The sequence below is a fragment of the Rhinopithecus roxellana genome, chromosome 7, assembly GCF_007565055.1.
Source record: "Rhinopithecus roxellana isolate Shanxi Qingling chromosome 7, ASM756505v1, whole genome shotgun sequence".
NCBI lineage: Eukaryota > Metazoa > Chordata > Mammalia > Primates > Cercopithecidae > Rhinopithecus > Rhinopithecus roxellana.
In genome coordinates this window covers 91,561,369-91,588,154 of record NC_044555.1, presented here as the reverse complement: position 1 = coordinate 91,588,154, position 26,786 = coordinate 91,561,369, and the positions used below count along the sequence as shown (strand labels likewise).

The 26,786-nt window shown below is 35.5% G+C and overlaps 1 protein-coding gene across 3 annotated transcripts in view; it reads left to right on the top strand.

The window, feature by feature from the left end:
- Positions 1–26,786, top strand: part of KLHL13 (kelch like family member 13) — a 219,018-nt gene that overhangs the window by 165,102 nt on the left and 27,130 nt on the right. For all 3 annotated transcript variants that reach the window (XM_030934700.1, XM_030934699.1, XM_030934698.1), the window contains 2 exons: positions 24,623–24,755; positions 25,277–25,473. In XM_030934700.1, coding sequence (XP_030790560.1) covers positions 24,623–24,755; positions 25,277–25,473 — 330 coding nt within the window. The remainder of the gene's footprint in view (positions 1–24,622; positions 24,756–25,276; positions 25,474–26,786) is intronic.

Here is a 26,786-nt window from a genome sequence, read left to right as displayed (position 1 = left end):
AGAACTGAAGGAGATGGAGATACGAAGAACACTTCAATATCTCAAAGAATCCAGGAGCTAGTTTTTTGAAAAGATCAACAAAATAGATAGACCTCTAGCCAGACTAACAAAGAAAAAAGAGAGAAGAATGAAATAGACACAATAAGAAATGATAAAGGGGACATCACCACTGATCCCACAGAAATAGACTACCATCAGAGAATACTACAAACACCTCTATGCAAATAATCTAGAAAATCTAGAAGAAATGGGTAAATTCCTAGACATATACACCCTCTCAAGACTGAACCAGGAAGAAGTCGAATCCCTGAATAGACCAATAACAAGTTCTGAAATTGAGGCAGTAATTAATAGCCTACCAACCAAAAAAAGCCCAGGACCAGATGGATTAACAGCCAAATTCTACCAGAGGTGTGAAGAAGAGCTGATACCATTCCTTCTGAAACTATTCCAAACAATAGAAAAAGACGGAATATTCCCTAACTCATTTTATGAGGCCAGCATCATCCTGATACCAGAACCTGGCAGAGACACACACACACACACAAAGAAAATTTCAGGCCGATATCCCTGATCAACATAGATGCAAAAATCCTCAATAAAATGTAATCCATCACGTAGACAGAACCAATGACAAAAACCACATGATTTTCTCAATAGATGCAGAAAAGGCCTTAACAAAATTCAACCCACCTTCATCCTGCAAACGCTCAATAAACTAGGTATTGATGTAACGTATCTCAAAATAATAAGAGCTATTCGTGACAAACCCACAGCCAATATCATACTGAATGGGCAAAAGCTGGAAGCATTCCCTTTGAAAACTGGCACAAGATGAGGATGCCATCTCTCGCCACTCCTATTCAACGTAGTATTGGAAGTTCTGGCCAGGGCAATCAGGCAAGAGAAAGATATAAAGTTTATTCAAATAGGAAGAGAGGAAGTTAAATTGTCTGTTTGCAGATGACATGATTGTATATTTAGAAAATCCCATCATCTCAGCCCAAAATCTCCTTAAGCTGATAAGCAACTTCGGCAGTCTCAGGATACAAAATCAATGTGCAAAAATTTCGAGCATCCCTATACACCAATAATAGACAAACAGAGAGCCAAATCATGAGTGAACTCACATTCACAATTGCTACAAAGAGAATAGAATACCTAGGAATCCAACTTAAAAGGGGTGTGGAAGACCTCTTCAAGGAGAACTACAAACTGCTGCTCAAGGAAATAAGAGAGGACACAAACAAATGGAAAACATTCCGTGCTCATGGATAGGAAGAATTAGTATCATGAAAATGGACATACTACCCAACATAATTTATAGATCCAATGCTATCCCCATCAAGCTACCATTGACCTTCTTCCCAGAATTAGAAAAAAAAGCTACTTTAAATTACGTATGGAACCAAAAAAGAGCCCGTGTAGCCAAGACAATCCTAAGCAAAAAGAACAAAGCTGGAGGCATCCCACTACCTGACTTCAAACTATACTACAATGTTACAGTAACCAAAACAGCATGGTACTGGTACCAAAACAGATGTATAGACCAATGGAACAGAACAGAGGCCTCAGATGTAATGCCATGCTTCTACAACTATCTGATCTTTGTTCAACCTGACAAAAACAAGCAATGGGGAAAGGATTCCCTATTTAATAAATGGTGTTGGGAAAATTGGCTAGCCATATGCAGAAAACTGAAACTGGACCACTTCCTTACACCTTATACAAAAATTAACTCAAGATGGATTAAAGACTTAAATGTAAGACCTAAAACTATAAAAACCCTAGAAGAAAACCTAGGCAATACCATTCAGGACATAGGCATCGGCAAAGACTTGATGACTAACACACCAAAAGCAATGGCAACAAAAGCCAAAATCGACAAATGGGATCTAATTAAACTAAACAGCTTCTGCACACCAAAAGAAACTATCATTAGAGTGCACAGAAATCCTACAGAATGGGAGAAAATTTTTGCAATCTATCCATCATACAAAGGGCTAATATCCAGAATCTACAAAGAACTTAAACAAATTTACAAGAAAAAAACAAACCACCCCATCAAAAAGTGTGCAAAGGATATGAACAGACACTTCTCAAAAAAAGACATTTATGTGGCCAACAAATATATGAAAAAAAAGCTCAGGATTACTGGTCATTAGAGAAATGCAAATCAAAACCACAGAGATGGTATCACCAATCCTATTCAACATAGCATTGGAAGTTCTGGCCAGGGCAATCAGGCAAGAGAAAGAAATAAAGTTTACTCAAATAGGAAGAGAGGAAGTTAAATTGTCTCTGTTTGCAGGTGACATGATTGTATATTGTGAGATTGTATACCATCTCATGCCAGTTAGAATGTTGATCATTAAAAAGTCAGGAAACAACAGATGCTGGAGAGGATGTGGAGAAATAGGAACACTTTTACTCTGTTGGTGGGTGTATAAATTAGTTCAACCATCGTGGAAGACAGTGTGGTGATTCGTCAAGGATCTAGAACCAGAAATACCATTTGACCCACAATCCCATTACTGAGTATATACCCAAAGAATTTATAAATCATTCTACTATAAAGATACATGCACATGTATGTTTATTGCAGCACTGTTCGCAATAGCAAAGACTTGTAACCAACCCACATGCCCATCAATGATAGACTGGATAAACAAAATGTGGCACATATACACCATGGAATAATATGCAGCCATTAAAAGGATGAGTTCATGTCCTTTGCAGGGACATGGATGAAGCTGGAATCCATCATTCTCAGCAAAGTAACACAAGAAGAGAAAACCAAACACCACATGTTCTCACTCAGAAGTGGAAGTTGAACAATGAGAACACATGGACACAGGGAGGGGAATGTCACACACCAGGGCCTGTCAGGGGGTGGGGGACTAGGGGTGGCATAGCATTAGGAGAAATACCTAATGTAGATGATGGGTTGATGGGTGCAACAAACCACCATGGCACGTGTATACCTATGTAACAAACCTGCATGTTCTGTACATGTATCCCAGAACTTAAAGTATATTAAAAAAAATCCCTCTAATCCTCTAATATATGAAAACGAGTCTTTGACTATTTTTGTTTTTTATATATCTGAGGATAGATTTTTAAGGTACTCAAAAAAAAAGCTGCATAAATGGTTTACTTGTTGATTTTTCAAGTTATGGAAAGAGAGAATAAGGGGTCAAACAGATAGGAAAAGTATGTGAGGAAGAAGTGTTTTTGGTATACCAAAGTGCTCTCACTAAAGAAAAATAAGAAATACCCCACTCACTACTATATTCCTACCTTATGTAATAAATAAGTTGTTTGAAACCAATGAGAGCAAAGACACAACATACCAGAACCTCTGGGACACGTTTAAAGCAGTGTGTAGAGGGAAATTTATAGTACTAAATGCCCACAAGAGAAAGCAGGAAAGATCTAAAATTGACACCCTAACATCACAATTAAAAGAACTAGAGAAGCAAGAGCAAACAAATTCAAAACCTAGCGGAAGACAAGAAATAACTAAGATTGGAGTAGAACTGAAGGAGATGGAGATACGAAGAACACTTCAATATCTCAACGAATCCAGGAGCTAGTTTTTTGAAAAGATCAACAAAATAGATAGCCAATTATTGTGGTCCTGTTAATTTTTAAAATTTACTGGAAACCAAATAATGATTGCCACTGTAGTGCAGTGAGAGATATTTAGAGCAATGGTTCTCAAATTTTAGTGCATATCAGAATCATCAGGAGGGCTTGTTAAAACACTGAACACTAGGTCCCAAACCAGAATTTCTGAATCAAAAACTCTGGGGATAAGGCCCAGGAATTTGCATTTCTAACAAGTTCCTAGATGATGCTGCAGATCAAGGAACATACTTTTAAGACCATTGTTCTAGAGGTGGGACCTTCTTCCTCCAAGAGTCATGGCCTTTTCTTTTCTCACTATATATTTTATGTAGGTTATAAATTATTGTTACAATGGATAAACATTAGAAAGAACTTAAATATCTATCAGCAGGTAAATGGTTACATGAAATATGTTGCACCAAAACTATGCAATAGTGTGCAGTCACTAAAAAGAGTAATATCTGTACATATTCAATGGAAAGAATATAAGATATTTAAAAAAAGTAACAGGGAAAATGTGATATATCTATACAATGTAATATGATCCAGCTGTTTTAAAAGATGAAGTACTAATACATGCTATCATATGGATGAACTTTGAAAACATTATGCTAATTGAAAGAGGCTAGTCACCAAAGTTCCTATTTTCTGTGATTCCATATTTTATGTGATTCCATTTGTATGAAATGTCCAGAATAAAGAAATCTATAGAGATGTAAAGTAGACTATTGGTTGCTTACAGCTAGGGAAATTGGGGGGATATGAGAATGAAAGCTAAAGGGTGCAGGGTTTCTTTTTGCAGTGATAAAAATATTCTAAAGTTGACTCTGGATATCGTTGCATATATCTGTGAATATACTAAAACCATTGATTTGTGCACTTTAAATGGGTGAATTGTATGGTATTCAAATTATATCTCAATAAAGCTGTTAGAAATGTAATAAGGCAATATGTATTGTATAATCCTTTTTATCAGTAGAAAAGTTATACAATATGTATACATATGAATGTGAATGCATAGCAAATGGTAGGGAAACACTAGGGAAGCTGAGGAATACTGTCATATTTTGCTCTGTAAAATCCTAGTGTTTAATTTTTATTTACAATGGAAATATTTTTCTGCATAACCTTTGTAATAAAAAAAAATATATAACAGCCGACAAAACAAGTGTAGCTGGGTCTCAGAGCCCTTAGCTCTGCCATGCCTTAGCTCATTGGTCTAGGCTGAGAAAGAACAGTTATGTGAAAGTAACCTGAAATTTTGTGTTACTTGAAGATACTTTTTCTTCAACTGATTTTTTATGTTGTTACAATATTTCCTGTGGTAGCATAGAGATACCACTCTATATTGCTATTAAAACCCTTCTATGTTCTGTTTAAAAGTTTATTAAAAATTATGTTCTCACAAATTGAGATTTTTAAGGCCAATCACTAACAGGGAACTTTTTAAAATCTAATCTTAAGTGTGTGGTTGTCAAGAGAACAAGCTAGAGAAGTGTTTAATGTGTAAATGTTATCATTGTTTTAAAATTAGCAATAACATACTCCAGCTTCAAAAGGCATTGAAAGTAGCTGTCGGGGGACTGATCCATGGGGAGAAACTGTTGTAATAAGTCTCACTCTGCAGGATTACCCGCTGCCTAATTGTAGTGAGAAGGACATGGGTTTCAGCCAAAACTAGAATTCTAATCGTGCCCCTTATTAGCTAGTTATGTGACTTTGGGAATGTCATTTATACTCTCTGGCCCAGCTTTTTTTAATTTGTAATCTGGGTAAGAGATTTGAGGATTAAATGTCACAATTTATGGAAATAAGGTTCATAATAAATATTCATTTATTTTCCTTCCACTTGAGCTAAATGGAGACGGTCTCACAGGAAATAGAACTGATCAGAAGTTATGGGTATACCACAGGGAACTCCTGAACCCCTGGGTCATTAATGGACCAGGCTCTGGCTATGGGATGTGGTTCCTCTCAGACTAGGGTCTTTCCTCTTTCTCTTTAAGTCTCACCTAGACAGAGCAGAGCAGTGAGGGTAGGAGTCATGGTGTCTCCCACTGGATAAGATTGGGCAGATGGATGAGGCCACTTATTTTCTGCGATGACTATTGAAGAAAACAGAAAAATAGTTAATGAATTAAATGATTATGTATTAATATGTGATTATATAATAAAAAAAGAAGTTATGGGTATACCGAATAAGGTATCCATCTGGTTGGCTTGAGCAAATGGTTGGCTTGAGCAGGTCTAGCAGGTTACTCATCTCCATTGAATGGCTTCAGCAAACTAGGCTGTCAAAGAAAATTCCTAGAAAGTCATTTGATACCTAACAGGCTTGGATTGCTAGAATCTTGAACAAGTTCTAGGATAATCCATGACTGAGTTAGCGGGGCAAATGAATTTTACTCAAGTAAGAAAGATTAACTAGGGTTAGCTTAAGTAGTAATTGGTAAAATCAAGGATTATTTCATTTCACTCACTCCTTGGCTACTACTACATCTGTGGTTATTTTTCATGGAAACTTTCTGTTCTTTGACTTCTCCCTATTATACCAAGTTGTCAGCATCTTTCTCTTATTGTCCTACCCTATGGTAATTCATTGAATGATACCCTTCCTAGCACCTTCAGTTTTTAAAATAATAGCTTTATTGAGATATGATTCACATACCATATAATTCACCCATTTATTGTGCAAATCAATGGCTTTTAGTATATTCACAGGATTGTGCAACTGTCACCACAATCAATTGTAGAACATTATAATCACCTCAAAAAGAAGCCCATATTTGTTAGCAGTCACTCCACACTTGCCCCCAACTCTTTCCTCAATATGGCAACTGATATGATTTGGCTCTGTGTTCCTGCCTAAATCTCATGTCAAATTGTAATCCTCAGTGTTGGAGGGGGGGCCTCGTGGGAGGCAATTGGATCATGAGGGTGGATTTTCCCTTTTGCTTTTCTCGTGATAGTGAGTGAGTTCTCAAGAGATCTAGTTGTTTGAAAGTGTGTAGCACCTCTCCCTTCACTTTCGTCCTGTTCTCACCATGTCAGATATGCCTGTTTCACCTTTTGCCATGGTTGTACGTTTTCTGAGGCTTCCGCAGCCATGCTTCCTGTATAGCCTGTGGAATGATGAACCGATTAAACTTCTTTTCTTCATAAATGACCAGTTCCAGGTATTTCTTTATAGCAGTGTGAGAATGGATTAATACAACAACAATTTATCTTTTCTCTGTTTCTGTAGATCTGTCTATTCTGAGCATTTCATATAAATGGAATCATACAATATGTGGTCTTTTGTGACTTGTTCTATTACTTACCATAATGTTTTCACGGTTCGTCTATATTGTGGCATATAACAAGCTTCCTTCCTTTCTGTGTTCAAATAATATTCCATTGTGTGGATATTTTGTTTATCTATTCATTCATTGATAAGCATTTCTTTTTTCATACATTTTGGCTTTTATGAATAAAAGCTATGAATATTCTTGTGTAAATGTCTGTGAGGACATATATACCTTAGAGTGGAATTACTGGACCCTATGGTAATTCTGTTTAATTTTTTGAAGAACTGCCAGTGTTTTCCAAAGTATCTGCACCATTTTATATTCACACTGGCAGTGCATGAGGTTTTTAATTTCTCCACATTCTTATCGCATTTATTAACTGTCTTTTTAAAAGTATTATAGCCATCCCTGTAGGTGTGAAGTAGTTTTGATTTGCATTTCCCTGATTGCTGATGATGTTGAATATGTTTTTTAATGCTTTTGGCCATTTGTATGTGATCCTGGAAGAAAAAACAAATCTTATTCTTGTTCTGTGCCAAGTCACCAGGAAAGAAGAAAATAAACCAAAACAAATAGAAAAAGAAATCCTTCACCCATGTTTTAGTTGGGTTGTTTATCTTTTTATTACTCAGTAGTAAGAGTTCATACACACATATATGTTATATTACATATATATGTTTTTACATATATATGTATTCTAGATACAGATCCCTTATCTGATACATGATTTACAAGCATTTTCTCCAAGCACCTTCAGTTTTATGGTCTCTTCTTGTACTGCTAATTGCTTTGGCAATCTCCAATTCTTTATCCGTTCAGCCATATAATCTTTGCTTCTGTATTATCTTGGCAAAGTTAGTAGGAGAGAGGGTCAAGGAAAATGCCTGGAAGGCTTTGGATTTTTCACTATTCCCTAAACATATATTGTGTGTTTATATGTTAGTGTGTTTGTACACATTTCCTCTCCCTGGAATGCCCTTACTTTACTTTTCCTGTCTGGTAAACCTCAATTTATTTATAATGACCTATCTTTTTTTCTTTTTAAAAAGTATTTATTTTTACTTTAGATTCAGGGGGACGTGTGCAAGTCTGTTACATGGGTATACTGCGTGATGCTGAGGTTTGGTTTTCTAGTGATTCCATTGCTCAAGTAGTGAACATAGTACCCAATAGGTAGTTTTTCAACCCTTCTCCCATTTCTCTCTTCCTCCTTTTTGAATCCCCGATGTTTATTATTTCCATTTTTTTGTCCATGTGTACCCAATGTTTAGCTCCTACTTATAAGTGAGAACATATGATATTTCAGTTTCTGTTTCTGCCTTAATTTGCTTGGGATAATGGCCCCCAGCAGTATCCATGTTACTGCAGAGGACATGATTTCATTCTTTTTTATGGCTGTGTAGTACTCCATGGTGTATATGATCCATCTTAAATGGATGGTACCTCTTCTGTTAAACTTTTCTTGACCCAAGCAGAGTTAGTATCTTCTTCTATTCATACATTTTATCTGTTATAAATATCACCTATCAGTGAGCTCCTCAAGGTCTAGGATCTAAGTTGTTGTTTCTGTATGCCTGTGATCAGTACATGATGCTGCTTAATAAATGTCCGCCTTTTGTATTACTAGCATACTAATTATCATTAAAAGAGATGCTACTTTGCGATAAAGAAGCTTTTTAGTTTGATGTACTCCAATTTGTCTATTTGCTTTCGTTGCTTCTGCTTTTGAGGTCTTATTTAAAAAATCCTTGCCCACCCCAATTTCATGAAGCATTATCCTGTATTTTCTTCTAGTAGTTTCACAGTTTTGGATTTTACTTTTAAGTATTTGACCTATTTAGAGTTAGTTTTTGTGTGTAGTGAGAGACTAGTTTCATTCTTCCATATGTGGATATCCAGCTTTCCTGGCACCATTTATTGAATAGACTGTCCTTTCCTCATGTGTGTTCTTGGCATCTTTATAAAAAAAAATCACTTGGCTGTAAATGCATGGATTTATTTCTGGGTTCTCTATTTTGTCCCATTGACCTGTGGGTCTGTTTTTATGCCAGAACCAGGCTGTTCTGTTTACTATAGCTTTGTAGGATATTTTGAAACCAGGTAATGTGATGACATCAATTTTGTTATTTTTGCTCATGATTGCTTTGGCCCTTCAGACTCTTTTGCATTTCCAAATGAAGACACAACCTCCAGAATGGAAGAAAGTACTTGCAAACTATGCATCTGATAAGAAGTTAATATCCAAAATGTATAAGGAACTTAGCAGCAAAAAAAGCAAAACAAAACAAAAAACCCATAAATAATCCAATTAAAAATGAGCAAAAGACCTGAATAGACATTTCATTCCTCAAAATAAGACATACAAATGGCCAACAGATATGTGGAAAATTACACAACACTAATTATCAGAGAAATGCAAATCAGAAACACAATGCAAAATCATCTCATTCCAGTTAGAATGGTTATTATAAAAAAGACAAAATATAACAAATTCTGGTGATGATGTGGAGAAAAGGGAACTCTTATATACTGTTGGTGGAAATGTAAATTAGTACAACAATGATAAAAAGCAGTATGGAAGTTCCTAAAAATCTAATGATGGAACTACCATATGATCCAGCAATCCCATTACTGGGTATATATCCAAAGGAAATCAGCATGTTGGAGAGACATTGGCACATTCATGTTTATTGCAGTGGTGTTCACAATAGCTAAGACATGGAATTAAACTAAATGCTCATCTACAAATGAATGGATAAAGAAAAAATTTTACATCTACATCTATATATAAATATGATATAGATAGAGAGACAGATATAATGGAATACCATTAAGCAATAAAATAGAATGAAATCCTGTAATATGTGGCAATATGGATGAACCTGGAAGACATTATGTTAAGGAAATAAATCAGGCAATGAAAGAGAAATACTGCATGTTCTCATTCATATTTGGAATCTAAAAATGGTAATCTCAAAGAAGTAGAAAAAAAAAAAAAGAAAATGTCTCTAAATCATTGTGGAAGACAGTAGACAAAAACAAAGTAATTAGTACAATCTTGGAAGTCATGTATTATTAAAGGCTGGTTCAGATTGTTTTACTCAATTGTAACATGTTTTGATTGAAATGGTGTAAAAAGGAAAAAAATATTTAGAACTAAACCTTTATTGCATGTTGGCTATGGAAAAGTACAAATAATAACTAAGACATAATCAACTATGCCATAATCTTGATGAGTTTTCAGATTTGATTATAGTATATATAGATATAAAATAAAGCAATGTATATTTTAATAAAATCAATGAAACTTCAATAAAAAAAAAAAACAAAACAAAAAAAAAACAAAGAAGTAGAGTAAAATAGTGGTTACCAGAGGCTGGAGAGGGTAGGGGAGAGGAGAGGACTGGGAAAGATTGGTCAATGAGTACAAAGTTACAGTTAGAAAGAATAAATTTTGGTTTTCTATTACACATTAGGGCTAGGGTTACAGTAGTAAATAGCAATGTAATATATATTTCAAGAAAGCTACAAGAGAAGATTTTGAATGTTATTGCCACAAAGTCACAAAGAAATGATAAATATTTCAGATGATGGATATAGTAATTACCCTGATTTGATCATTATACTATGTATACATGCATTGAAACATCACATTGTACCCCATAAATATGTACAATTATTATGTGTCAATTATAATTAAAAATTAAACTTTATTAAGAAATGATACATATAAAGAGCTTAGCCCTGGGATAGAGAAAGTACTCAGTGCCTTTTTAATGCTGTTATTGATGTTGTTTGTGGATTAAATTAATTTGGATGGCAGCTTATAAATCAGTTTCATATATACTTTCCTCATCGATACTTGAAAAAATGCTATGAGGTACAAAAGGCAAGAATTGTTATCTCCATTTTATAGATAAGGATACTGAAGCTCAGAGAGATTAGGAGTCTTGCCGAAGTTCACATAGCCAGTAAGTGAAAAACACTGAGACTTGAACCCAGATTTGATGATGGTGTAGTTTTGTATTTTTATTTCTACTAGTCTTGCTCTAAATTGTCTTACCTTTTAAAATACAATGTCTATAAATATTGTGTTTCTTAACTATAAATGTAAAAAGATGTATTAGCAAAGGCTAAAAGTTTGGAATGAATGATATAATAAATATTTTATTCTTGATAGAAGTAGCAGAATTATGCAGAATGTCTTCTTGCTGGCCTGCGTTTCTTCCATTCTCCTGCTGAAAAGAAAACAACAACAACAACAACAAAAAAAAAAAAAAAAAAAAAAAAAAAAGAAAGAAAGAAAGAAAAAAACAGGGAGAAAAATGTTAACTGCCATTTGAAAACATCCCTTTCATCCTTAAGACCTGGAGGCCATAATTAGGGTATCATGCTTCAGCTGGTGGCAGTGTATATTAATTACACAATACTTAGGTATATGGAAACAAATCATTTCCTGATTACTGGCGATACTTACTCAAACCTATAAAGGTTGAAAATGCCTCGTTACTCTGGCTATGTAGGCTTCTAGTTGACCTTTTCTCATTTTAAGATTGGTGCCTATTGGACTGTTCTTTTTGTGTTTTCCTCCCTTACAACTACTTACTTTCTCTCTTCATTTTTAGTTCTAAAGTCAATGTAAGATATCATTTTATAGTCTTAAGTTATCATCTAGTTAATAGAATGCTAAAAAAATGGGTTATTCTAAGAGCCTATAGAGATTAACATGTGTTGCCTTTCCCTGGGTTAACTTCTCTGAATGTTTATCCTGAGGTAAATGATTGGGTTGCTGATAATATCATGTTGATGAAGTATATCCTTTTTCTAAACATTATGATAATAAAATAAACAGCTTGCCCATGCCTATGTCCTGAATGGTACTACCTAGATTTTCTTCTAGGGATTTTATGGTATTAGGTCTAACATTTAGGTCTCTAATCCATCTTGAATTAATCTTCGTATAAGGAGTAAGGAAAGGATCCAGTTTCAGCTTTCTACTTATGGCTAGCCAATTTTCCCAGCACCATTTATTAAATAGGGAATCCTTTCCCCATTTCTTGTTTCTCTCAGGTTTGTCAAAGATCAGATGGCTGTAGATGTGTGGTATTATTTCTGAGGACTCTGTTCTGTTCCATTGGTCTATAGCTCTGTTTTGGTACCAGTACCATGCTGTTTTGGTTACTGTAGCCTTGTAGTATAGTTTGAAGTCAGGTAGCGTGACGCCTCCAGCTTTGTCCTTTTGACTTAGGATTGTCTTGGCAATGCGGGCTCTTTTTTGGTTCCATATGAACTTTAAAGCAGTTTTTTCCAATTCTGTGAAGAAACTCGTTGGTAGCTTGATGGGGATGGCATTGAATCTATAAATAACCTTGGGCAGTATGGCCATTTTGACGCTATTGATTCTTCCTATCCATGAGCATGGTATGTTCTTCCATTTGTTTGTGTCCTCTTTGATTTCACTGAGCAGTGGTTTGTAGTTCTCCTTGAAGAGGTCCTTTACATCCCTTGTAAGCTGGATTCCTAGGTATTTTATTCTCTTTGAAGCAATTGTGAATGGAAGTTCATTCCTGGTTTGGCTGTCTGCTTGTCTGTTACTGGTGTATAAGAATGCTTGTGATTTTTGCACATTAATTTTGTATCCTGAGACTTTGCTGAAGTTGCTTATCAGCTTAAGGAGATTTTGGGCTGAGACGATGGGGTTTTCTAAATATACAATCATGTCATCTGCAAACAGGGACAATTTGACTTCTTCTTTTCCTAACTGAATACCCTTGATTTCTTTCTCTTGCCTGATTGCCCTAGCCAGAACTTCCAACACTATGTTGAATAGGAGTGGTGAGAGAGGGAATCCCTGTCTTGTACCAGTTTTCAAAGGGAATTTTTCCACTTCATGTCTAAAACACCAAAAGCAACGGCAGCAAAAGCAAAAATTGACAAATGGGATCTAATTAAACTAAAGAGCTTCTGCACAGCAAAAGAAACTACCATCAGAGTGAATAGGCAACCTACAGAATGGGAGAAAATTTTTGCAATCTACTCATCTGACAAAGGGCTAATATCCAGAATCTACAAAGAACTCAAACAAAAATACAAGAAAAAAACAAACAACCCCATCAAAAAGTGGGGAAAGGATATGAACAGACATTTCTCAAAAGAAGACATTCATACAGCCAACAGACACATGAAAAAATGCTCATCATCACTCGCCATCAGAGAAATGCAAATCAAAACCACAATGAGATACCATCTCACACCAGTTAGAATGGCAATCATTAAAAAATCAGGAAACAACAGGTGTTGGAGAGGATGTGGAGAAATAGGAACACTTTTACACTGTTGGTGGGATTGTAAACTAGTTCAACCATTATGGAAAACAGTATGGCAATTCCTCAAGGATCTAGAACTAGATGTACCATATGACCCAGCCATCCCACTACTGGGTATATACCCAAAGGATTATAAATTATTCTACTACAAAGACACATGCACACGTATGTTTATTGCGGCACTATTCACAATAGCAAAGACTTGGAATCAACCCAAATGTCCATCTGTGACAGACTGGATTAAGAAAATGTGGCACATATACACCATGGAATACTATGCAGCCATAAAAAAGGATGAGTTTGCGTCCTTTGTAGGGACATGGATGCAGCTGGAAACCATCATTCTTAGCAAACTATCACAAGAAGAGAAAACCAAACACCACATGTTCTCACTCATAGGTGGGAACTGAACAATGAGATCACTTGGACTCGGGAAGGGGAACATCACACACTGGGGCCTATCATGGGGAGTGGGGAGGGGGAGGGATTGCACTGGGGAGTTATACATGATATAAATGATGAATTGATGGGTGCTGACGAGTTGATGGGTGCAGCACACCAACATGGCACAAATATACGTATGTAACAAACCTGCACGTTATGCACATGTACCCTAGAACTTAAAGTATAATAAAAAAATAAAAAAATAAAATAAACAGCTTTAAAAATATATTGTTAATATGTCGTTAACAAAAGAAAGAAGCATAATGATTAAGATAATTTACATTTTATAAAATGAGAGTTCAAACAGTCTAGATTCTTGTGGTTTTTATGAAAATGATACTTTTAATTTCTTTTCATTTCCTGAATAGCAGCTAGAATATAGGGAAATGAGTCTATAGTTTTTCTTGGGCATAGCTCTTGGGGCACTCAGGTTGAGGTACAATAAATTATTCTTATTCTTTGAATTGACTGTGTATCTTTAGGACAAAAGTTGGAAGACTGTCTGCCACTTTCCCTTTTTAGGCCACTTCTGTGTGTTCTTGTCCTGCTCTCTCAATTGAGTATTTTTGGTTATTTGCAAGTGTCAAAGTGATAGAGAGGGCTATCACATACCAATTTGAAAGTCAAATATGCTGGAATACATAATTTAAATTTCTGATTGTTGCTAGTATATAGTAATACAGTTTGTTATTAATTATTGATCTGGCATTGTGCAACCTTAGTAAACTGACTTACCAGTTCTAGCAACTTTTTTGGGTAGATGCTATAGGTTTTCCTATATAGGCAATCATTTCACCTATAAATAAGCCAGCCTGCCTGCCTGCCTGCCTTCCTTCCTTCCTTCCTTCCTTCCTTCCTTCCTTCCTTCCTTCCTTCCTTCCTTCCTTCGTTCTTCCTTTTCTTCCTTTCTTTGCCCTCCCTTCCTTTCTTTTCTTTTCCCTTTATTTTTCTTTTCTTGTTTTTTTCTTTTCTTTTTTCTTTCCAGTCTGATGCCTTTTTTTCCTTACCTTATTGCACTGGATAAAACCTCCAGAAAAATGGTGAAAGCATTCAGTCTTTCACCATTAAGTATGATGTTATCTGTAGGTTTGAGGAAGTTCTCTCCTATTCTTAGCTTGCTAAACATTTATTTTAATTTTCCAATTTTTTTTTGAGACAAGGTCTTATTCTGTCACCCAGACTGGAGTGCAGTCGCATGATTTTGGCTTACTGCAACCTCCATCTCCCAGGCTTAAGCAATCCTCCTTCCTCAGCCTCCAGAGTAGCTGGGACTATATGTGTGTGCCACGACACTCGACTAATTTAATTTTTTTTTTTTTTTTTTTGTAGAGACGATGTCTCACTATATTGCTCAGGCTAGTCTCAAACAGCTGGCTCAAGCAATTCTCCTGCCTCGACCTCCCAAAGTGCTGGGATAACAGGCATGAGCCACCACATCTGGCGAGTTTACTTTAAAAAAAAATCAGGAATGAATGTTGGATTTTGACAAATGCCTTTTATTTCTGTAGCAATTAAGAAATGATCTTAGCATTTTTCTTTTTCAGTCTGTTAGTATGGTGATTTATATTGATTAATTTTTGATTGTGAAAATAACCTTGCATTGGAGGTATAAACTCTTCACTTGGTCATGATGTATTTATTATTATTATATATCAGTAAATTTGGCTTGCTAAAATTTTGTTGAAAAGTTCTACATCTTTGTGCCCAGTGGATTTTGATCTTGGCTTTCTGTGATTGTCTTGTCTGGTTTTGGTATTAGAATAATGCTGGCTGTTAGGCAGGAAACTAGACCCAACATGGCGGTGTTACCTGGGGTAGCAGGCCTTTTGTTAAAGACTCCCTTCACCCTTGTACACACCAGCAGACTTACATGCCTCAGAGTTCTGGCTGGGCAACCATACTCCCCCATGAACTGCAGCTCACCTGCATTCCACAAGTTAGTAAACAGCAGTTTCGGTTAACAGTTTCCAAAGACCCCTTCCTCATGACCCTTACTCAACTCCTGCCCTAGTAGTTTCAAGACCCCCCAGGTCCTGTTTGCACAACCAGCCTCCCTACCTCTCGGGGTATAAAAAGCCCCTACCCTCCTCCCTCAGTGCGACTTCCTTGGCCCGCACCTTTGGACCGAGGAACCTCGCCCGCGATAATAAAGGCTATTCTCACTGCCATTTGCCTTGTGTCTTCGTTCCCGGTTCGGCTCCAGCCTCAGTTTACCTTTACACTGGCCATGTAGAATAACTTGGGATATATGCTCTCCTCCTAATAGTCTGGATTTGTTTGTGGGGTATTGGTGTTCTTTCTTCCTTAAATGCTTGATAGATTTCGCCAGTGAAATAATTTCATCTTAGAGTTTTCCTTGGGGAAACAATTTTAAATTAAAATTTAATTTTATAGTAGACATGTAGCTATTTAGCTTATCTATTTCTTCTAAAACTTTAGTAGCTTGTGTCTTTCACAGAATTTGTCCGTGTAAACTGAGTTGTCAGATTTATTGGCATGAAGTTGTTCGTATTTCCTTGTTATCCTTTTAATACCTGTAGAATCTCTAGTTTGTGCCACTTCTATTCATCCTGGCATTGGTAATTTGTATTTTCTCTCTTTTTTCCCCTAATCAGTCTTGTTAGAGTTTTATAGAGCTTCTCAAAGGAACAGCTTTTGGTCTTACTGCTTTTTCTGTCTTTCTGTTTTCTATTTCATTGATTTCCACTATGATCTTTATAATTGCGATTCTTCTGCCTAATTTGGGATAAATTGGCTCTTCTATTTCTAGTTTTTAAAGAAAGAAACAGATCTTTCATAGGAGATGTTTCTTCTTTTTAATATAGTCATTGACTGATATAAATTTCCCCTAAGTGGAGCTTCATCTGCACTCCACAATTTTTGATGTTATATTTTCATTTAGTTCAAAATGCTTGCTAGTTTTTCTTTTGATTTCTTCATGGGTTATTTAGAAGTATGTTTTAGTTTCAAAACGTTTGGAGATTTTCCAGAGATTTTTCTATTTTTGATTTCTAATATAATTAAGCTGGGGTCAGAGAACATATTAATAATTTGTATGACTTGAATCCTTTAAAAATTTTTTAAGGCTAGTTTTATGGCCCAGAATATGATCTATCTTGTAAATGTTTCACATATACCTGAAAATAATTTGCATTCTACTGTTCTTTGGTGAAGTATTCTGTAAATGCCAATTAGGTCAAGTTGGTTGATAGTGTTGTTTCAATATCCTTGCTGATTTCTGTATATTTACTGGTTTCTGTCACCTTTAAAATCAATTATTGAGATAATGGTATTGAAATCTCCAATTATAATTGTAAATTTGTTTATTTCTATTTGTAGTTCTCTCAGAGTTTGCTTCATGCATTTTGAAACTCTGCTATTAAACACACAAACATCTAAGGAATTTATGTTCTCTTGGTAAACTGACCTTTATTATGAAATTACCTGCTTAATTTTTAGTACTATGCTCTGAGATCTATTTTGTTTGATACTGTAGTCATGCTAGGTTTATTTGAATTGGTGTTTGCTTTGTATATCTTTTATCATCCTTTTACTTTTATTTTTGTAAATTAACATACAGTAAAAGTCAATTTTTTATTAGTACATACTTTTATGAGTTTCAACATATGTATTGTTTCATTTAGTCTCCAGAATTATGACACAGAACCATTCCATGACCTCAGCATACTCCCTCGTGTTACCCCTTGGTAATTATACCCACCACCATCCCTAAACCCTGGAAGCTACTGATCTATTTTCTGTCGCTTTATTTTTGTCTTTTTGGAAATGTTACATAAATGACATTATATGGTCTGTAAGCTTTTGGGGCTGGCTTATTTTACTTGGTATAATATTTTTGAGATTCATTTATTTTGTTATGTATGTCAACAGTTTGTTCCTTTTTACTGTTGAGCAGTATTCCATGGTATGGAACTTTGTGAGGTCTCTTCTCCATGCTCCTCCACCTGGACCATCTTCCGGATTCTTTCCAGTTGCCAGGGCTCTATTTTGGCCCTTTGGCCTGAAAGCTGGGACCTTATTTTCCCTGCTCTGCCACACAGTTATCATGACTGCACCCACATCTTGGCCCAAAGACAGAGAGAGGAATTGAATTGAATATTCACCACAGAAGGACAATCACTGCTTCTCTGACCAAGGAGGAAGGGGCGGGGAGGGGCGGGGCGGGGCGGGGCGGGGCGAGGCAAGGCGAGGCGTCCTCTCCAAGCTCTCTAAGCTTTGAGAATCTTCTCTTTAAGAAGGAAGTGGACGGCCGGGTGCAGTGGCACAAGCCTGTAATCCCAGCCCTTTGGGAGGCAGAGGCGGGCGGATCACGAGGTCAGGAGATCAAGACCATCCTGGCTAACACGTTGAAACCCCGTCTTTACTAAAATACAAAAAATTAGCCGGGCAAGGCGGCGTGCGCTTGTAGTCCCAGCTACTCGGAAAGCTGAGGCAGGAAAAGGGCGTGAACCCAGGGGAGGCGGAGGTTGCAGTGAGCCGAGATCGCGCCACTGCACTCCAGCCTGGGCGACAGAGTGAGACTCTGTCTCAAAAAAATAAATAAATAAATAAAAATAAATGAAGAAGTAGGGGGCTTCTCCTGGAGCTTTTTCTGTCTGTTGACAGGTGACTGTTTCCAGGTTACATGATGCCCTATAAGTCCAGGTCGGGGTACACTGGGAAATAAAAGATAGGAGGTGGGGTGGGGACTCACCATCAGCTTGGTGAAAGTTTGCATTCTGATTTTCATTCTCAATTCATCTTTCATTAACATGTGGTTTTCATTTACTTTTAAGCTTCGTGAAATTGCACCAGGACAGCATTTATTCTAGAGCAAACGTTCCCCCAGTACTGAGACAGAATCCTTTTGAGCACTCTACCTAAGGCCCCAGCCTTGTAAGGTTTCCACTCTCACGGTTTGAATAGAAATGACTTCCAGTCCTTTGTGATCCTTGGAGAGTATTCCTTGTGCTCCTTTTTGGCGGTTCTTTCTGCAGACAAATATGCTTATCATTTGTCGCTGAAATACTTGAGGGTAACTGTTTTCCGAGCTCTGGAATCCTCTCTCTGTGCTGATCTCTCTTCTTATATTCTGTCCTATCTGCCTTGACGTCCCCAGAATCTCAGCTCTAGGAGAATACTAGGTTTTGCCTGAGTTCCCACTCCCTGTACCTCTGTCGGGAATCCGTAGGCAGTAAATTTAGACAGTCATAGGGCTCACCTAATTTGTTTCTTATCTTTCACAGATCTCTTTCCTTCAATGTTTTAAACTTTTTTCCCGTATATTTTTGTCGGATTTTAAAGAGTTTCAGGAGGTAATGTAAGTCTAATCTCTCTTACTGGAAGCATAAATTTATAGGATATAATTGAATAAGTAATAGTGAAATCCAGACTAAAAATGCCTAATTATTTTAGAGATGATTGTGTGAGAGATAGCTTTACAAAGGAGGTGAAATTTGGGCAGGTGTGGTGGCTCACACCTGTAATCCCAGCATTTTGGGAGGCTGAGACAGGTGGCGGTTGGGGGGCATCCTTGAGGCCAGCCTGGGTAACATGACAAGATCCCTTTTCTACAAAACAACAACAACAAAGGAGGTCTAATTTAAACTAGACTTTGAAGGAGGGAGGATATTCCAGGTGAAAAAAAAAATTTTTATTACCAATGAGATAGTTTGGAGAACAACCTGATAAGATGTGTCAGAGTACATAGGGAACTAATAAAAAATAAGGTTGGGGTCAGATCAAAGAAGTCTCTGAAAACCAGAAGTTGTGCTGTAATGCAGTGATAGCCTTTAAGAAGTTTTTAAAGTCTAAGCAGTGTTATATAATGAGCACAGAGTTTAAAATTAATATAAACATTTATGTCCAGCCTATGTATTTCTTTTAACTTAAGTGCATCTGTTCCTTTTTCTGTCCTTTGAATAAAATGAAAAGCAGCCTCATAAAAACATGGCTGGTATTGTTTTTATCTAATACAGTACATTTACATAACATTGGAGTAAAGCCATTTCTTAACTTTCTTTTCTTTAGTTCCTTAATCTTTGTTCATAGAACATATTTTCCATTATAATTTTCACTACTCTTTTCAGGATGCATTTCGTTTTTTCTCTACTTAAAATGACAATGATCAAAACTAGATATAATATGGTAGTAAGTTTGTTCTAATGTAGAATTTAGTTGAATGATTTATCAAATTCCTTTTAAATACCTGACAGTATCAATGTAGCTTTTTATCAAAATAGCATTATATTTCACTTGAAAGCTATTGACATCCAAGCAATTTTTATACAAATTATTCATAGCTTGTCTGGTTTCCATGTTATAATCCTGTAATGTCAAGTCATATCCTATTCTATTTTAATATGATCATTTTAAAATTTATCAAACTCATTAGTATGTTTCGGTCTTTCTTTGTTTCCTGGTATTAGATATGTACCTCTCTCTATTTAATAGAGGTTGAAGTTTTGATACATTGGGTAAGTTTAATACAGTGAAGAGAAAAAACATGTTTTTAATGCTGTTTTGCAGCATCAAAATAGCATTAAATGATGCTATTTTTCCAGGATATGGAGAAGAAAATAAAGGAAGATATGGGGAGATTTATAGAAGAAAGGGAAATATTAAAGAAATTGAAAACAGACAAGCCCCTCTTAAATCAAACCCAAGGCACAGAGACAGAAAAGTAGAGAACTAAGATAAGTGTTGAGATAGAAAGACTGGAAAGATGATGAGTTTAAATCAACAGAAGCAATTTTAAGGACACTCTGAAAAACTAATTGGAAACTGAACAATTTGCCTAAAGCAGAGCTGCATAGGTATATGGTATACCAGCATATGGAAATAGACAAAAATGTTTATATAAATCTTTCAAGAATAGTGAGTTCAAATTTGGTGAAAGAAAATGATTTTACAGTAAAAGGACTTATTTTGAGTGGGCAGGAATCTTTGAAAGACTTCATAAATTGGGAAAAGATTTGTGAGTGAAAGCAAAAAGTAGATATATAGAAGGCAGATGAGAATTTTGGAGGATAATGAACCTCTCTCTTTTTCTTTTAATGCATGCATACTCCACTAGAAGATTAGAGAATAAAAGTTGTTTAGAGAAATGACTGCCTTCTTGTACACAACCATGTGTATAGTCAGAAGGAGCTTCTCTTTAGACAGAACTGGGATATCTGGAAAATGATATACAAACAAGATGTTTAGAATTTGTTTGAAAACAATCTGAATTGACAGATATCATTTGAATAAAGATAGACATAATGTAGAATAAAATTCACTAATATGCAATTGGATAGTGGGGTCGTTCATTTATGCATATAAAAATAAAAGTTATGAAATGTTTAGAAAGGGACACTATATGTTGTGAAAATAAATGCAAAACCTTACAAAAGCAGATAACTTGCCAAAGGTAGATAAATTAAGTGTGGAATAGAAGATACTCCGAATTTGTGAAAAATGCTGTAGGTGCCTCAACTTCTTTTCTTTTGGGACACCAGATTATACTGAGAAAGGTTAAAGGATTAAAAAAAAAAATGATAGTGTGAAGGGATGCAAAATGATAAAATCTGTGAAAAGGATAAAAGCTCCCGGTGTCTTAGCTAAGCAAAGCTGTCCAGATCTTGAGCATTGATTTCATACCTCCACAAGCAGTTTGAATGGAATATGAACAAAACAAGAAATTACACAGCTAACGATACAAGATGCATTAGCTACTCCTTTTTTTCAGAGGGAAAAAGAAGTAATACGTAGTAGGAATGGAACATACTGACTTCAATACAATTGTAAAATATTTGCAGGAATATTTAAGGCAGGAGGCTAGCAAATAAGCCAAGAAGGTTTTTTTTTTTTTTTTTTGGTTTGTTTTTGTTCTTTAGTGGAAGAAAATAATGGATCAGATACAATCATTGCTTTTGATTAAATAAGCCAGAATTGCTTTATGAAGATATTGTCTACGTATACTTTAGAGAAGAAGAATAAAAACCTATTTGATAAATAAAAATAAAGGGGGCATACAGTACCTAGGCTCATCTCATTAGTCATCTCTCTTTTATGCCAATGCCCAAGGTGTGTTATTTCTCCTAAAAAAAATCAAATCCTTTAACTTGCCATTAGCTCTTCAAAACTTTAAAAATAAATGTCCTTCAAACCAACAACTTCAGTCCTGAGGCTATCTCCCTCAGATATACTTAGACAACTAAGTGTATGTACAAGGAAGTTAATTGCAGCATTGCTTATAACTGCGGAAATTGAGGGAAAACCTGAGTGTTCAACTAAACGGGAATGGATAAATAACTTACAACATGCCCCTGCTATAGATTACTGTGCATGCACTGAAAGAATGAAGTAAGTCCTGTGCACTGAGATAGAAGACTATCTGTGTTATCTGCTCAAGTGAATTTTAAAATGCACAACAGTATGTATAGTAACCCACTTTAAAAAGGACTTTATATATTTTAATACAAGCATAATGTAGATTATGATATATAGAGAATGAGGTCTTGAAGTATGCTTACTAAACTGTTAACAGTAGTTACTTCTAGTAAGTGAAAGAGGTAGCCTTTAAGTTTTAAACTTATATTCTTCTGTACTTTGACTTCAAAAAACATACAAGCACATATTAAATTTTTAAACCTGAAATTTATATGAGGAAGGAAACAAACACAAGTTTGGGAGCCAACGTTTTCTCCCCAACTCCTGGTTCACTACCTTTTCTCTTACCTCAACCTTTACCACTAAAACAAACTACCACAAATGAACACTTTAAGCACAACTCAGTTTATTATTGGGAGAGGTTTCACAAATAAGTTCCTGGTTTCCAGTTAACTTATTGCAAAGTTTACATCCTACCCAATGTGACTACATGGATTTAAAGTTACCAGTGGTAGCTTCTGAGTGAAATTTTGTTTGTTTGTTCATGGAACAAACAATGTGTTCATGGAACACATATTAAGTACCAACAGTATGCCAAACACTGGGGAATTCAAAGATGCTAGTCTCAACTGTTTCAGCTGATACTTGACTATCCTCTCCCACACCCTAGTGTCCTCACTGAGTACTTCCCAATACTGTACATTTGAAAGGTGATTCCCACAAATTTATTGCAATTTAGACCACATATATCAATTTTAAAAGAGCTGAAATGACTCTTCGCATGCCTTCAGCATGAGAATATTCCCTTAAAATTGGCATCTCTTTTTACAAGATGAGCTATTATTATTTTACTTCTACTATTCTAAATAACAGAAACAGCAGACAAATTAGCAATGGAAAATAAAAATAGTGGCATAGGGTATATAATGTTTGGGTTTACAAAGAAAAAGGGACATTTGTGAAAGATTTGATATTTGTTAACAAACATGTAAATCATTGTTGGAAAAAGAAAAATATGATATATAAACTTGTTTTAAAGTGTATGCATAATGTGTAAATAGTTTTGGAATGAAAATGTTCATCTCTTTCCCTAGAGGGAAAGTGGCTGGATCAGATCATCTCTTTGAAGTTCCAGTTCTGTAATTCAAGCATTTTCTTTAAAAAGCAATTTTAAAATTAGAATGAGAAACTTAACTGGGGTTTATATTACTCATATGTGTAGGATCAATATTTTTAAAACTGCGTTCTTAATATGTTATGCCTTTTGTTCTTTAAATCTGTGAAACGTAACCTTAATTTTATTTGAAGTCGTTAAAATATGAAGGGGACAGAGTAATCAATGCTATTGGTTCTTACTATATTTTATTATTAGAAAGCAATTTGTATATCTGTCTTCCTGATTTTTTATAATGAAACATTTCTATCTTTGAAACTACAGACTCAATCTTGCCAAAATGTTCATTTTTTTGCATCATTATTAAATTGTATATTGTCCCCTTTTGGTGTACTTTACTAGTCTGTTATAATCCTTTTAAATTCACTATTCCTAATTGACAAATAAACATTATATATAATTTGTCATGTAAAACATGATATTTTAATCACATCATGGTGAATGGAGTATCCATCCCCTAAAGCATACATCTACTGTGTACCCACAAAAATTAAAAATAAAAGATAAAAAACAAAAAACATGATGTTTTGAAAGATGTGTATGTTGTAGATTCAACCTGTTATAATCTTAAAGTGATTGTCATTCTTCCAACTTATATCAATAGAACTACTGTCTGTCATTAGTTGAGACCATCAGGGTGTAGTGGAAAAGCTAATCAACAAGGATTCTTCTCACCAGAGCTCTGTCATTCCTCTGAATTGTGGCTGCTAGCCTGTTAATTTTCCACTAAACCTTTATGCATTTGGAGACAATTAAGTCTCAAGTTGGGGTTTCCTGGGCTTTTTTTCCCCAAAGATAATTAAGTCTCAAACTTGAAACTTGAAAGATATTTGGTCAGGCAGCAGCAATGTACTGAGTATAGGCTTCTCAAAGAGATGAAACAATACAATTAGTAGAAAGAACTCCTATAATGTACTCAGTACAGTTGCTCTCTACTTTTCTTTCTCAACCTCCTCCCAAACAAAACCAAACCAAGATGCTTCAGTCAAGCACTATAAAAGGACTATTAAATTATCGTGAAAAGGAATGTTGGACAATCTAATACTCTCATTCTGCAGATGGGAAAATAGAAGTGCACATTGTAATTATTTTTCAAAATAAGGTAAAAGCTCAAAATTGTGTAAATAAGCAAACATATATACTCTTTCCTTAATCGTTTTTAACCTAAGTTAATCTTAATTTTGTGTTATTACTACAGTGAAAGAAAATATGCAGTGTCACATATTAGGAAAGTTGTGCAGTTATTTTTTCTTCTCCTGAACAATTATTCTGTTGGCTTTATGTTCCACATATGTTGCACCACATTAATATTCAAACAATTTTAGCACACAAAGATTTGTAACTTCATTTTACCTTGATTAGTGACTCAACTCATGTTTTTATTGTAGGGCTTTGACCAGCTTCGACTTGAAGGATTGCTTTGTGATGTGACCCTGATGCCAGGTGACACAGATGATGCTTTCCCTGTGCATAGAGTCATGATGGCATCTGCTAGCGATTACTTCAAGGCTATGTTCACAGGTAGTTTGCCTTTTAAAACTCTGAAGCCACGTTAAACCAATATGAAAAATCTGTGTTTAAATCTTTTTTATTTCTAACCTGAAATTTAGTTCTTTTGGAAATAAGGTCAAAAGAAGTATAGAACGGTATGTATGGTTTTCGGTGGTGCTGTTTTAACATGGAAAATTGATGCACTTTTTTTCATACTGTCCATCTTTATCTCACAACTTTTATTTTTCAAGCTCATATCTGAGTGGGCCATTAGAGACTCTGTGTCCTGCTAATACAATCTCTACTCTATATCAAAAGATAGGAAGTGAGAACATTTTGGAAGCACTTGTATCATATATGACCTCCATTAGCATAGGATTATCCTTTTTAAGTACTTTATTTTAATGGTAAAATGTGCAGCAGACGGACTCTAATACAACTGCTTATATAAAATAAGACTTTCCCTTGATATTATTGCATCTAATTAGCAGCAGAAGTGAGTTTGACCATAATTATCCACCTTCATTTAATTGAATGTCTTTTTATTTAAGGTGGAATGAAAGAACAAGATTTAATGTGCATTAAACTTCATGGTGTGAGCAAAGTCGGTCTAAGGAAAATTATTGATTTCATTTACACTGCAAAGCTTTCTCTTAATATGGACAACCTTCAAGACACGCTGGAAGCTGCCAGTTTTCTACAGATTCTGCCAGTTTTGGACTTCTGTAAAGTATTTCTCATATCTGGGGTAAGATATTTTGAAATCTGTTTTTTTCTGTGGTAGACTCTGATGTAGCCTGTTTAGATTAGGACTCATGAAATCTGCTGTGCGGGAATGTGAAACTTGCCATTAGACAGGTGTGTCTTATAGTATGTGATCTGTAAGCAAGGTGAGATTGAAACAGGTGCATTTGTATGAATTAGAATCACTTAATAAAAGCCTCAGTGTTGGCTGGGCGTGGTGGCTCACGCCTGTAATCCCAGCACTTTGGGAGACCGAGGTGGGCGGATCATCTGAGGTCGGGAGTTCAAGACCAGCCTGACCAACACGGAGAAACCGTGTCTCTACTAAAAATACAAAAATTAGCTGGGCATGGTGGTTCATGCCTGTAATTCCAGCTACTTGGGAGGCTGAGGCAGGAGAATTGCTTGAACCTGGGAGGTGGAGGTTGTGGTGAACTGAGATCGAGCCATTGCACTCCAGCCTGGGCAACAAGAGTGAGACTCCATCTCAGGAAGAAAGAAAAAAACCTCTGTGTAATCAAATGACATTAGATACTAATAATGTTTGATAAAGATATATACTTAACTGTTTGATAATGGTATGTACCATAACCTGGTTTTATTCACCTTTTTGACTATACAAGCAGGCTTCTTAAATGTAATTGAATGGAAAAGTAATCTGAGCTTCTAGAACTCTTTTAAAATTTCATCTTTTAATATGGGAGCTAGATCTTAAGAAGAACTAATACCTATGGGCAAACCTGTAAGAATGTCAGTCTTGATTCCATAGAAACATATCACCTACTGAATAGTGTTTAGCCGTTTTTTAATAAATAAGATAGGGCACATACAACCACCAATCAATGAAGTACTTAGTGGTAGTCACCCAGTTCCTGAAGAGAGTGTTTTATTTTAGTTGAGACCCTTAAATTTTACTTCTGGGAACGTAAATGGCTACATTGGACAGAAATATTGCCAAGACTTCCAGAGGTCTTGGAGCTTTTCTGATTAAGAATTCTGGCAATAGTAATTTTTGGTATATTTTCTAACTCATTATGTTGACGGATATGTTTTCTATAATTTTTTTTAACTCATATCAATCTTAACATAGGTAAATAATTGCTGTCAGATCTTTGCAACATACGTTTTTTGAACATGGAACCTTCTTTACAGCAGTAACTTTCAAGAGAACATGTCCTTAATTATTTTATTATTAAGGTACTTACTATCTTACAAAGTCAGCCAATGACTAATTTAACTGGCCTATTGAACGTGTGTTTTTTGTACGTTTGATTTTAGAAAACTCAGACTACTGTCTCACAATTACTTATAAAATTT